The sequence below is a fragment of the Symphodus melops genome, assembly GCF_947650265.1.
Source record: "Symphodus melops genome assembly, chromosome: 12".
NCBI lineage: Eukaryota > Metazoa > Chordata > Actinopteri > Labriformes > Labridae > Symphodus > Symphodus melops.
Window position 1 is genome coordinate 18,258,652 of NC_136702.1, and position 15,281 is coordinate 18,273,932.

Here is a 15,281-nt window from a genome sequence, read left to right on the forward strand (position 1 = left end):
GGTTGGAACAAAAGAGATTTAAGATTTTTGTGTAAGAATGATGAATCAAGGACATAAAAAAGTAGAATGGGAAAAGTGTTTTTCATTAATAATGTGGTTAGAATACCGATTTACAGGAATCACTTTTTAGAGTTGGCTGACAAATGGGAAGTTGACAGAGAGAGACTGAGAGGCTTTCTGGACTGATGAGAAACTAAAGTCCAACAAAAAAAGTTGGTGTCAATTTGGTCTGCTCTTACAAATGATTGAAGGTCCCCCTGTTCATTTAGAAACTCGGTGACAAAGCTCCTTTTACAGTAAATGTAGCCAGTTTAGACAATTTGAATGAGCTGAACCTTCTCCTTGAAAATGAAATCACTTGATTTTGTATCGTGAAAATGTAATACAAGCACAGAAGGATGCATTAATTATGCATCCCAAACTAAATTATCTGTGAAGAGCAGGTTAATCAAGGGGTCACCATCAATGGGCAACTTGAATAGACAAGGCCTTGAGAAACAATACTTGGAAAAGGGAAAAGAGAAACATTGATAAGGGGGTATATTTTGTCTCTTAAACCAATAATCATTTACAGGTCAGATAAGCCTTTGTATCGTTGTAAACCAATTTTTTGGTCAAGCACAGCAAATAAATGCAGGAACAAGGTTACATGTGTACAAACTCGAGATATAGGCACCAGATCTAATTATAGATCATAATTATAGCCCAATACAGCTTCATATACTGTATATGTATGTACTCCAGACATTTTTCATATGGCATAAGTTTTGCCCAAGTCTCATCTCTGTGTTTTTTTATTAGTGAAATATAAAGAGGAAAGACATCTCTCTTCTTTTTATCCATCAGAGCTGTTTAGAATATTGCTTGAAAGGGCACTCTGTTCTTCTAGAGAGAGGACGGAATAAACTACATCAGTACACAGAGGGTGGACACCGCAGTATTACAGTGAACGATAACTGTTCGGTCTCACCAACCCCTTTTTACTGCGCAGCGTTGCTTCCATTCTTGATAATACTGTCAAGGGATGAGCGGGGAACGGTGGAGCTAAAGACAAAGAGAAGCAGAGTCTTTGTCTGACCTTCTCCTTTCATCTGCTCAAAGAAGGTGACATCTAACTCGGAGGAACTTGAGAGTTCAAACAGGCCACCTCAATGGTCTGTCCTAATTGGTTGAAAAATTGCATAACACATGCATTGCTAAGGAGTAGAGGGAGGTTTAAGCCTTTAGAAACTGTCAGAGAGGGAAGGCTTCATTAAAAGGGAAGAGAGACATACAGCAGCATCCTCTGTAAGTGATGCACAAAATCAAATAGACACACAGTGAATGAGATACTCTCCTCCTTTCTTAGAACAAGCAAAATGTCTCGAGGCAAAGGGATTGTTTTGTCTAGCTTTTGTTGAAAATATTCAGTTTGTTATTTGATTTCAATGTGAAGGTTAAGTTTTGTGAATGATCTAATAGATAAAGTGAATTTTAGGTGATAAATAGGTGATGCCATCTGTTCACACTCCTAGACTCAAACTCCAAACTACATGACAAATCTAGATCACAGTTGCGTCAGCTATGTTTGTGTAGGTATATGTATAGGTTTATATATAGAAATTCATGGTGGTGTTAAGTCAGCTCACACTGAACGACTGGATCGTTTTACGACGCACAATTCAGTCGCTCACACTGTCCGGCCACGACCTGAGAGCTCACACTGTGTGAGTGAAATTGTGACGGAGCGTTGACAATAGTTGATAAAGTTTAATTTGAAAACTCCATCGGACTCCAATGGTCGGTAAAAGACCGGACGTGGAAGTTGTTGTAGGATATAGGAAACGCTGTGTTCTTAAGATGATATTTATAATTTGTTTTATCTTTAGGATATTCAAGATTTTGATTTGTCACATGCTCAAACAGATGTGCAGTGGAATGTAAGGACTGTTCCTCAAGGTTGTGCAATAACAATAACAATAAACACTCAATTTAGTAATAATAGAATCAAATCTAAAACATAAACAGGTAATAAATAAAAAGTTATTATGGATATTTTGATACTTTGATGAATTATATTTCTATGTTTGTGTTTGGTACATAAGTAGATGTGCTGGGTCGAGTGTATGTCTGTGTTTATATGTAAAATGGCAACTCACAAATACACTTTCCATTCTGAGGAAGAGCATGTTGGCTCTTATTAATAAATCCTTCAAACGGGAGCACATTGATGTGCAGATCTTTTTTTTTTTTTTTAAACATCATGAAACTTATAATAACTATTCATGATTATTTTACATTTAACATTCCATGATGTAAACCCCACGTGGCTGTTCTGTTGTGCATGTTCACATAAATTATCCGCAACAGTCAATAATCAAGGCAGTTGATTTTGTTTCCTCTGTCACTGTGTGTTACCGTCCTTCATGCTCTAAGAAGTTCAGCAAAGCTGCCGTGGATTTAAACCATCAAATTTCTCTTAGATGAATGATGCAAGCGTTACCTACTTAAGTAAAAGGCCTCAGGATCAGAATTTATACCACAGACCAACAAAAATTATCTGTGACTGATGATTAATGAAGCGCATAAGCCAACACTACAACAAGCGTTTGCATGTGTCAGACTTCATCTGAATCTTTTGGACGATGTTTTAGGCCCACCATCTGTGACAAAACATAGTGATGATTCACTTTGGGGGGGGTGGTGGATCTCTACAGAGAAATGGATGTTGTCACTGCATGTGTTTATTTTATTGTGACCTTGGTTTGCTTTACACTACCTGTATCTTTGCAGGTAAACTTGGCCTTGGGGTCGCACATCCTTTTGGTGCCCTCACAATCTTTCTCATCACTCCCATCCTCGCAGTCCTTGTCTCCGTCACATCTCCAGCGTTCTGGGATGCAGGTCCCATCTGTGACGCAGTGGAATTCCTCTCCACTGCACTCGATCACAGATGGCAGCACTGAAACAACAGGCATTCAACAATTACTGATCCAGAGATCTACGGCACTCTGTCATGGGCACAGGCGCAGCAGTATTAAACTGTTATTTCACAAGACATCTTTTACTGTTTAGAAACTTTTATCTTTCCATGGAGGGCACTTGGCAGCAATAACAGGTCACTTAGATCTAAAGGGAAGGGAAGTTATCAGACTTCAGTGTCTAAGATGTTTCTGTCTTGTCTAATGACTGTGGTCACTTTATCTTAGTGCTGAAACTTCACGTCAAACAAGCAAACCTGGTTACACCACTGTTCTGTGTGTGCTGCACTGCAGAACAAACATATTGATATATAAGAGCTGAAATGGCGTTCAAACAAAGAAGTTTTAAACCAAATAATATTAAATTAACATTAACATATAAATCAATATGCATTAGTTCAAGTCAGTACATGGTGAATTCAGTGTAAGGAGCAGCCTGAATCTGATTAACCATTCGCTTATCACGTAAAAAGTCAAACCCAAACAAGATTTCTCTTAAAGCCAGGGCAAAGCGAGACAGATTCAATCCCCTGAGGGGGAAAGCAGAAGCAGACACGGGGGAGAGCCAGAGCCTGCAGTTCCCGTCAGGAAACAGTTTGATGAATAGTCTGCACATTCTAGTGACAAGCAAGTCAGCTGTGAGTTTCAAGAAGCTCACATGAGGTTTGTGTGATAATTAGATTAAATGATTCAACTCCTGACAATCAAATTCCCCCCGAACTGAGACCAGATAAGATTAGTGACAAGCGAGTGTGAAAACAGGCTGGTAAATTATTTACTGTGTAAGAACAACATCCACATTTAAGCATGGATTTAATCAAACAAAAAAATCAGTATTACACTAAAACACAGGATGACTACTCGTTCATAAAGTAACAACACAGCACAAATATTATCGGATTCAAAAAACCCAAAGAATCTATCTTCGATGGCTATATGGAAGAGGAACAAGTGTATTAGGGGTAGGCCTTTATTATTTTATAACACTGAGTGGTTAACAGGATTGTGATGCCTTTTATGTGTTGTAAATAATCGGAAATAATCTATAAACTAATAAAAGAAATGTAATATGGGGGTCGGGAAATATAAGTTTTTACTTCTTCCTTCTCCTCTTCGAATACTACTATTTTATCTTTTTCATTTTTTGTTTATCTTATTTTTTATTTTGTTCAACAATCAATCAAAAAAACAACAACATAAAAAACAATAATATGTCCGCTTCGAGGTCGGTTTTAAAAAAAATCTAAATAATGACTGAATATAGGTCTGTATGTAAAACTTGCTAGGATACAAACATTTGCTTTAAACAGAGGTTATTTAGGGCTTTTTGATATATTTATTTTTTTAAATATTTATTTTTTTGGCATTTTTGCCTTTATCATAGAGGAAGGAAAGTGGACAGAGGTGGAAATCAGGGACAGAGGGTGGGGAGAGACATGCGGGCCGCCCGCTTGAGGACTATAGCCTCGATACATAAGGACGCGCACACTGCCACTGCGCCACCAGCGCCCCCATCCTTTTATTTTTTGTTATTGTTTTCAACTTTCACAGCATTAAAAAAAAGATAACGCAGGTCGTTCTTACATGCTGATCCACCTCTGCAGGTCGTGTTCTCATCGCTGTAGTCTCCACAGTCATTATCGCCATCGCAGGCCCAGTGGTCTGGGATACAGCGGCCACTTGTGCACTGGAACTGAGTGTTGGAGCAGGACTGGATGCAGCCCACCTCATCACTGCGATCTCCACAATCATCATCTGCACACATGTTGATATTGTTGTGATCGTTCAGTGAGTGACGCATCACTTCACTCTTGTAAAAGACTATGTCCAAAAAAAAGAAACCTCCCTTACCTGAATCACAACGCCACTGCATATTGATGCATCGTCCATTGGAACAGCTGAACTGGGTCAGGGGCTCACAGGTGGGGAAGGCTGAAAGGTGTGTTGAGAGGTACACGTATAATGTAATCCCAGTCCTGTTAAACATTCTCGCCCTGTAATTCTACACATTAGATACTTGAAACTGCTCCATCAACAATCATCAACAAACCCAAGATCACGGAGTTAGTTTAAGCCTGTCTTTACGTTACTCACATTTGATCAATTGATGCAGAGGTCATATATCTCATGTAACTGTGAGAGTAATTCAACGTCTCTGTCTCATTTAAAGAGCACTCTTCTAATAAAAACCTTGAATATCAGCGACAAGATGTTGTAGGCTATGAAAGCTTCCTGCGGTATTTAAAATGTAGCATCAAGAATACATATTCGGTGTCATAGAAGAGGTGGACTTAGGCAGTTTGGTGAAAGTTAAAATTAAAAGTTAATTGAAAATGTTTTTCTTCTTCTGTTTTACTGATGATGACTTCAATCTGCAACCTCGTATTCTTTATGGCACTGATATGAAACAACACTGACACACTTCTCTTTAAGATACTACTCACACATTTATCATTACAGTCGGCCTTGTAAAAGGAGCTTAACTTGAGAATTTAAGCTGTTGATACCAAATCAATGACTCCCCCTACCAAGTCAGTAAAATGCTTATCCAGCATCCATGACTGCAATTTATCAGCTTTATTGGTCTAGTTATAGAATCAATATTTTCTACCTTTGCTGCAGTAACTATAGAATACAGATTTGACGAATTTTGTGCATCAATAATGTCTGGATTTAAATTCTTCTTCCTGTCAGATACCATTCTTGTTTTTCCTATTTTGAGAAACCGTATATACAGTACCTTTCAAATACCCTTACTAGAAGCCTGAAGCTTTATTGACTTCAATACAAAATGCAAGTCAGTGGATTGATTTGTTGGCATCTGCTGCTGCTGTCTGACATTCCTCCGACTCTTTCGAGGAGACATACAGTATCTTTATCCGACAAGTGTCTTCTATATTTCCCACAAATGTGTTCGGTCTCGCTGACAGCACAGCACATGACTGGCTGGAATTTAACATTCATTAAAAATGAAGCATGAACATCCATAAATAATGAAGGTTTCGAGTAAACAGTGAGCCTGGCAGGAAAAAAAAAAATGGAACGGTGGCATTCATAAATAATGACAGAAGTAAACAGAGAGCCCAATATGAGACACTGTGTGACAACTACTAAACTACTGACAAACAAAATCCAAATTAGCATCAATCTCGAAGGCGGCCACCACTGAGCTTCAGGTGTTCCAAAACCCACAGTTGCTGCACTGAAGCTAAGTGAGCTGCCAGAGCTTCACAGTAGAGTGCCTACAGAGAAGTAATGCCTGAGGAAACTCAGACAACAGTATGGGAGAAATATGTTTTGCTGCACAGCTTGATTATGATTGAATGAAGCCGAGCATGAACTTTAATTACTGCTTACACCCTGGCTGTTTGTGAGCGCGTACTGGAGCAGCTTAGGACACACAAAGGGAGGCTGAGGTGAGACAGCACAGAGCAGAGTTTGGCAAACATCAATCACTGTAAAAAAAGCTGCTTTCATACACAGAGTGATAAGAGGGGATCTTAAACCTTTACACCTATCTTTTAATTCTATACCTGTAATTCATCCAGTTCAACCTGCTGCTAAGAAAACATATTTTAGAGCTTAAAATGATGTCTCCTTCTGAATAAAAATGCTAAATATGTCTTCAAAGCTCAGGCAAATATGCGGTGCCTCAGTTTTCCATTTTTTATTTTTATTTTTCTGTTTATGTTTCCCAAGATTTATCCTGAACACAGACTGCAACTTTTACCGACAGTGCGTTTAAAACCACTGAGACATGACTTAAAAACAGTGAACTCATTAGTGTTAAACTGTTTATTCGTCATCACCCCTCCAAGCTGAAGCCATCATTCGTTCCTATTTCAGTTAAGCTCATTATGAGCAAATAATAGAGGATGAACGAAAAAAACAAGGGGCTCCCAAGGTACCGATAACTGTAGCCATGTATGTGTATGAAACAGGATACGTGGACGCTAAGCAGTGTGCATGCACTTGCGATTGTGTGTAGTAGCAGTAAGCTGATGTTTTGCACATCTGTAGGCCTATTAGTTGTTTTTATTTATTCCTTTTATTCTCTGCAGCTAATTTTTGCCCGTCTCTAAAATAGATTTCTCCCCAGAGAGACAGATAAAGAAACCCTGACCTTGACCTCGAGGTCATGTCTTCTTCTTTGTCCGACAAACTGGGAATCAATATTTCAGCTTCAAAAGCAATGTTTTTTAAGTTATCCGTGTGACAGACAGAATGAAAAATGAGCAGTATATGAGTGTTCAACAAGTTACCCAACGACCAACAAGAATATTCGGTATCTTGCGGCACAAGATACGTAGTTGCGGCCTAAGCAAAGGGTGGTTTTCAGTTCGATTTGAAAACTCATAATCTTTTAAGACCTTGGCAGGTGTCCACATCCTGAGTAGTGACATAGTTGCTAAAAGTCATTTCCAGGGTCAACCAGAATTAGATCCCATGTAGGCTACATATAAAAAGGCATACTTGTGCTATGACACTGTAAATCCATGGTTTAATAGACTAATAGGCTCTTGAGTTCTTTCACACGATGGCGTTGATTGCCCACTGGTTGAAAGGTATAAACCTTCTTTCTTTTAATGTAATGGCCTTCACATGAGTCGCTCAGTTCTCGAATGAAAGACTACAGGGGATCTCTGAGGATGTACATTGTCACGGTACTGCGTAGCTATGATGTGAGCATGCTACAAGTGATGCAAAACTGTAGTTTTTAATTTGTATAATGTTTGTGTATCAGTTTAATTTAGCATATTGATGCAGGTGCATATCACAATATGAATAATAAGCATTTGGACGGGGGATGGGGCAGATTCCATAAGACGTGCGTTGAAGAACATCATATGCAAAGAATTAACCGTTTTACTTGTTATTCTCGTCCATTATATCATGACATCCGGAGAACTGCCTCATTTTATTCTTTTTTTTTTTTTTGCTGTCTATTCATCAGGGATGGGTAATTTTCTTCACAGCAAGGGCCACATTCATTTCGTTCTCACTGCCAGGGGGCCACACTATAGAATACAAAAACATTTACAGTCAATTATGTGTCACATTTAACTCAACATATATCTGTGATCAAATGTTATTATGGACATATTTCTGGTTTTCATGATTTCATGGCAGATTATGTCACTTTATCTTCATGTTTCTAATTATATAAAAAAAAACTGACCTGAGGGCCATGTTAAAGGTTGATTAGGGCCGCATGTGGCCCCCGGGCCACTGGTTGCCCACCCCTGTTTTTATAGGCAAATCTAAAGTTTACCTTTTTTAAAAGAACTATACATATGTTGACACTTACTGGAAAAGACATCAATTAGTAGTTTTTTTAAGTTCCTGAATGGAATAAAAAAACTGCCTGATGCAATAACCATTGAGCCAGTAAGGCAAACTGACACTCAGCCCATACATTTCCTCTTGATTAGAACATAGTCATTGTTGCTTTTTTAATATGGCCCAATCGGAAACAACTTAAATAACGAAGGAGGACTGGAAGACATTGCCTGAAAGGGCCTCACGTGACTCATTCACTGCGCTCGCCTTGTCTACGTCCTGACCAAACAGAGCGGCACAAATGGCTGCAGGATTTTAATCCACGTAGAGTTGCATTTGAGTGACATGAGGTAAATAGTGGCGTTTGACTCACTGCACGATATTTCATCCGACATATCCCCGCAGTCATCTTCCCGGTCACATCTCCAGGCATTAGGTACACATCGTCCGTTCCTGCAGGAGAACTGGTCAGCCTGACAGGGCTGGGCTGAGAGGGAGGAAATAAGACCATTCATTTGATCATTCATGCACGAGTCAATGCCAAACGTGTTCAACAACTGTAATGATGACTACATCACCAGGATGTTACTGTCCGCCTGGTGGAAAATTTGTATCCCTTAATCACACAGTACAGCAGAGAAGGTACTGAAAGCCACAGGAAATGTGTCTTTGCTAGATAGGCCGTCATTTACAAACTGCACATCTCTGATGAGTACACACGGAAGAGCACAAAAGAGATTTCCTACTGTTGTGGGATACGCATGTCAATCTGATGATGAGGAAACATTCATCATACTCTTGCTAATGCTCATTGATTGATCATCTGAGGATGACAAAGCTCCTGAGAGGACAAATTGAACACATGGGAGGCAAAGTGATATACTGTTAGTGTTGCTTGTATACAGTTGTGTCTTGTAGGTGCTAGAGCTCTTTGATACTCTAGAGTGCTTTCACATAATGAGATTGATTGCACTGTGCAGAGCTGCAAGGTTTAATCCTAATGACTGCTTTGATAACACACGACAGCTCTGGTCAAGATGTTGATGTTTAAACAACTTCTGAAGTGAGCAGCTTTTTAGAAAAAGATGTAAGGGTGAAGTATTTCAAGTATGCTGTTTGGATTCATTCATTTAGTGGAGTGTACATAAACCTGATTGGATTTTGTTGAAAAATAAAATACAAAAAAAACCTTGACTAGCTGAACAGCAGTTAGTCCTCAAACCACAATATGTTGATAATACAATTTCAGAAAATTACAGTTTTCATTCCTTGACTTTCTGAGATTTTGAGGCAACATATCTGTTGAAATCAATCAGTTTGCACAAAAATACCACAGATATTGTCTTGCAGAGTTTGTCAATTTCTGAAATGACAAGAAACTATCCTTTAAAACCTGCTGATTGAATTGTAATATCATCAAACAGCATCCGAAGCTACGCTTAATCCAAGAAAAAATGAATTTAGTACTGTGTACCCAAGCATGTGGTGTTGGCTTCGTCCTCGTTGTTACCACAGTCATTGGTTCCATCACAGAGCCATCTTTTGGGAATGCAGCGATTGTTGCTGCATTTGAACTGATCAACGGGACAGGTGTGGTTGTCTAGAGCGCAAACAGGAAAAGAAATCATTGAGTGACCCTACAGATAAATAGAAAACATTCAAAGCTGAAAAAAACCCCCAAAAAAACAAAACAAAACAAAAGAAAACATGAGAAGTGATGATCACAGCATAATCATATAACACCGTATGTCAACTGTCTTCTATAATAACAGCTCAGGTAATCATAATGCTGTTCGCTTGGATGGACCACAACAAGGCAGAGTGAGGCTTATAGAAGCCAAAGTCGGTCTCTTCCTTTCAGTGAGGGAGAGAGTCGATTGTTCAATTCAAGTGTTTCAGTTTTTTTTTTGCTTTGGCTGTGTCAAAATGATTCACCCCAAACAATCCTCGATTAATCCTCAGGGGAGCTTTTGAAGCGGTTTCTCTTACTGTCTGATGCTCAAACCAAAAAATAATTGCACTCTCTCAATAGAATGTGCTGCTGATCTTAAAACACTGTTTTACCTGAAGACTAACAAGTCTTGAATTGAACATTTTTGTCTTCAGTTTAGCACAATGACCATGCATGGTCTTGTCAAAGAATATACAGTTTTTCATACTTTATAAAGGCTATATGATCTCTCTCATAACTGGATAAAAATATGTTATATTTTCTTATATAGTACACTCACAGCCCTTCAAATGGGATTTCATTGAGTCCTCAGCTCAACTAATCTTGTTGAGGGACCAGCACGCCGGGTCATGAACCATAAAAGAGAATGTTTGAAAAGCAGAATCTCACTCAGGATTCTCACTGATGGTTTGTCCCTAAATTGAGGGCAATGTACAATATGTTTTACAGTGCCTAAAGTATGTTTTTATGAGGTTGTACAGCCTTGACTCTTAAGCCAATTTCACTACCTTAGCTCAAAAGTATAGTTCATCCAAACTTATTATTCACTAACAGCCCCTTTATGCAGCTGCAAACGGCATTTCTCCGATTTTTAAAGTCAACCCTATGCTCCTTTTACGCCCCCCCCCCCCCAAAAAAAAGTAAATCTAGTTTGCAGACTGTTGAAATATATTTTGTCCCAGGAGAGCAGGTAATTGATTTTATAGTTCTGATATTTCGGGCGGAGGATTAGATTACGTATGCTAGCCGTCAAAGAAAAAAGCGTCTTACAGGGTGTTTATCCTTGTGATTTGTGACGAGCAAAACAACTTCAGCAGGAGCATCGGGGAAGAAAGCAGTGGGGAGGAGGAACATTTTTTACCTCTGCTTTAGTGACATTTAGGAACATAGAAGGTGTCAGGCAGAGAGAGTGGGCCTTTAAAAAGCCTCGCTATTCGTGCCATATGTGTGGTTGTGAATGTACGTTCATCAGAATGCAAAATGCAAGCACAATGTATTTGTTGTGTGAATACAGCGAGCTGGTTGATACTGCAGACACAGTGTTTGAGATCCTCACAGCAGCTGTGGCTCTCCTCGTCACTTCCATCCAGACAGTCATCATCTCCGTCGCATTTCCACAAAGCCCGTATGCAGCGCTGATTATGGCACTGGAACTCATCATTTTTGCATCGCTGAGGCTCTAAACCACCGGCTGACGCTTCTGGGAGAAACAAAATCAACAGGAGACTTCCTGTAAATAATGTGTTTAGGAGAAATATTGGCATCGCTATAATGGCAGAAAAAAACAAGTTAATAACGTCTCATGACCCTATGAGTTACCATTGGGAGTTGGATTATATTCCTGGCCGCCCACAGGGATAATTTTCAATCTGTTTTTATTTGTATAAAATCTTATTTGCATATGAATAGATAAGGGTTATTTTTTTATCTTAGTCCCATAGGATAACGTTTATATTACACTGGGAAAAGATGATCTTATGCCTCGTACTTTGTCTCATTCAGTACATCCTCCTACCTGCACAGGTGACATTGTTCTTCTCCAGAAGCTGGTTGTCAGCGCAGGCACACACTCTGCCCCCTGGGATGGCAAGGCAGAGGGTACTACAGCCCCCATAATTCACACTGCATGCATTGTCACCTGGAGAAAAAGATCACAAATGAGGTGCCTTGCTCATTCAAAGCCACATTTTCTCCAGCCAAGCTTAAGTAATACAGGTTTGTCTTTTTTATTTTTTTTCCTCCTTTCTACAGCGAACACCAGAGGTGCACTAGGCGCTTTATTCCCTGCAAAAGTAACTCATCTCACAAATACCAAACGTATCTTAAAGAGGTAAGACAGGTGTATGCCAGGTTTTCTATAACTTCATGTCAAATGGATTATTGGGAACATGTCAAGTTACAGACATTTGATCATTTATATTCCTCTTGGATAAACCTTTTTTCCCCTACCAGACAAAGCACTCATTATAAACACACGTAATGTTAAAACACAAGACAGCTCTGTCACTTTCATCTAATAGTGAGCCCAACGGCGGCGCCTGAGCCTATGAGATAAAGCTTTCGGTTTTGTACGAGCCAATCATTAATATTATGAGAAATGGATAGCCAATTAATCTATCCAGTGACATGAACGATACAGAAATGTCCAGCAAGAATACTGTGTGAGGTGGAACTATGCTGTGGATGCTGTAGACTATAAGGGTCAACACAGCTCTCTACTGTCACAGCATGAATCCATCATCATTTGTAAGAGAATTGAGTAAACCCCTCCAAACCTTGGTAACCTTATTTAACTTTACTCGGAGCCCCAGGTGATTTTAGTGTCGCTGTCAGTGTTGATCAATGTGCCGGATAACACTGAAATCTGACACAAGCAGGGATACATGTGAAGCCTCTCGTGTTTTTATCACATTTAGTCCTCTCTATTAAGTACAAGGGTACAAGGGGATACAAAGACCAGGACACGCGGCACAGATTGGTTCTATTTTCAGTGCAAAAAGAGCCACTTTTTCTGGAAGGAGAGATACGGTTCACCGGATGAGGAGTGCATGAAAGAGAGGCGGCCAACCTTGCTGACTCTGTGCGTCATAGACGCGCAGGCCAAATAGCGGCGGTCTCTCACTCCGCAGCAGAGTGACATCGCCGGTGGACAAGTCCAGCTGGAAGACAGAGGCATTCATATACTCCGTCCAAAAGATGAAATTACGATAATGAGAGATTCCGAATGGATGGTTCAGCTCTTTTCCATTGTACACCACCTGCAACATGAAGCAAACATGCAGCGTAATCAAAAGATTAGAAGAGCCAAGGAAAGACACCAGCGGCAACAAAAGGAATCAATCATCTCAAACAGAGTTTCTTGCTGTTTGAATACGGAATTAGAAATGATTTGATCACAGTATATGATGAATGTGATTCAATTTCATTGCGCAAATTTATTCATACGCGGCTGTATGCCTATGATAATGTTTGCTAAAATCTTGGCATTGATTAAATAGCATTTGCAAATAATTCATTAGCTTAATATGCCAGTACAACTAGAGTCGACAGGAGCAATTTGGGATGAAGGGCTGTCTTGTTGGCAGTTGTTGTGAGAAAAGGAGCAGTTTCAATCATCTCACTGTTTAGCACATTATCATTATATCAGTTTTAAAAAGTGAGAAAAAGTGGTTTGACCCTGAAATATTCAGACTTTATTGATCTGAAAGCAAATAAGTCAGCCTCTCATAAAACATCAAATAAAAATGGCGATAATATGGGCTACAGTACACCCTTCTAGTTTTATACACCAACCAGTCAAGCTCAACTTTCCCACATATTTCCTACAGTAATGAAAACAGAACAAACATCACCGGAGGGCTGGAGTGAAAGGAAATTGTCCTTCAATAGATCCTTATTGTTTTATGTGACGGGTTAAAAACAAATAGCAGTGGCACCGGTGACCTAGTGGTGAGTTTGTGCATGTCTTGTAGATAGACTACAGGTTGACAGGCAACCCCGGTTCAAGTCCAACACGTGGCTCCTTTGCCACACATCCTTCCCCACTCCATGTTGGCCATATTTCCAACTCTTTCTATATCCAATAGTATTTTTACAAGAATGGGAAACACATGATCTAACAATGATTTCGGACCTCTGAAGATAGGATTAGGATTAAGGTTAGGGTTCCCCCCTGAAATTCCTGACGCATCTCTTTAACAAAGGAGGAGTGAAATATGGAAATAAAAGTGATTTTATGATGTCACACTGAACCCCACTGGTGTAAAACATGCACATTGCTAGCGAGAGTGACATTTGACTTTTAACCACTATCCTTCCAGACATTTCTGAGACATTGTATTTACAAAAATGGGATGTTTTAAAAACCACAATGCCTATTCTTCTGTACATGGAACGAGCAGTCATAATAAAACATTTCAGAATAGAAAAATAAGTTGCAGGTTTCTCATCAAATGGCTTATTATTAAATGATGTACCTAATGAGATTTTTCTTTAACATATTAAGCAGTTTTTTTTTTTGTGTTTGGTGATTATTCTTTCCTGCCAATGTCAACAAACAGTGAGGGCCCTGCAATTCGTTGGCGTCGTGCACTACGTCCCAGCTGTTTGCCGCCACTCTAGTCGATGCTCCTGTTTCCGTGTCGAGCACCTAGGCCCGTCTCCACTCCAAAAGCTGCAAGTCTATTTTCAACAGAGCACGCTCTAAGCATGTGTCAAGCTGGATGAAATAGATCAAGTCGGACTATAAGTAAGACAAGAAAACGCACAGTGTCCTGTCAATTTCAAAATAAAACACAATATACTGACTCACGATCGTATATCACTTTATCATTATAATGATATAACTGGCACGTAAGAAGCGAACGACAAAGCAACCTAAGATAGATAGATAAAGCAACAAATTGATTGCACATTTTTCTCTTTATTCCCTTGAGATCTTGTAGTTCTCCTGTGATGTGTGTGCAGCTATTCATGGCTGCACTCTGCTGTGCTCACACTCCAGAAACTGACCCAGTGGGACAGGGTAACGGGGTGTCTGACGGAGCAGAAGCGGAACGCTACGTGCGTAGAATATGAGGAAACTGTTAGGATGTGAAACTTGTGCAATGAAATCATTAGCTGATAAGATGTGTAAAAATGTAAGATGATTTGACAACTCTGTTTGATCTCAATGTAGTGAAACTCACCATTCTTCCAGTCCCGTTGAGATGGATCCTCTCGATGTGATCGTAGTAGGCGTCACACCAGTACATGGTACTGGTGCTGTGATCCAGAGTCAGACCATTGGGCCACAGCATGTTGGAGGTGACAAAAATGCGTCTGTTGGATCCGTCCATCCAGGCTTTCTCTATCCGGCCAATGCTGTCATTGACTTCATCCTCTTCCCAATCTGTCCAGTACATCCAGCTAAAAACACGCAGATAAAAAGAAAAAAATGACTGCACCAATAGAGATTACTCTGGTTCAAGCAGTCAAGTGAGTAGATCATACTCATATCGAGATGAACACTGATCATATCCCGCATTTAAAGACAGTTTATTTCAGCTTCATGCTCCTCATTCATCCCTGCCCTCACTTCTTGACACATG

The 15,281-nt window shown here is 39.7% G+C and overlaps 1 protein-coding gene across 2 annotated transcripts in view; it reads right to left on the minus strand.

Annotated features, from left to right (window-relative positions):
• Positions 1-15,281, minus strand: part of lrp1bb (low density lipoprotein receptor-related protein 1Bb) — a 276,595-nt gene that overhangs the window by 114,838 nt on the left and 146,476 nt on the right. For both annotated transcript variants that reach the window (XM_079357144.1, XM_079357143.1), the window contains exons 12-20: positions 14,880-15,099; positions 12,761-12,950; positions 11,708-11,830; positions 11,249-11,392; positions 9,715-9,840; positions 8,614-8,727; positions 4,812-4,892; positions 4,545-4,715; positions 2,759-2,941 (exon numbers count right to left, since the gene is read on the minus strand). In XM_079357144.1, the coding sequence (XP_079213270.1) occupies positions 2,759-2,941; positions 4,545-4,715; positions 4,812-4,892; positions 8,614-8,727; positions 9,715-9,840; positions 11,249-11,392; positions 11,708-11,830; positions 12,761-12,950; positions 14,880-15,099 (1,352 nt within the window). The remainder of the gene's footprint in view (positions 1-2,758; positions 2,942-4,544; positions 4,716-4,811; positions 4,893-8,613; positions 8,728-9,714; positions 9,841-11,248; positions 11,393-11,707; positions 11,831-12,760; positions 12,951-14,879; positions 15,100-15,281) is intronic.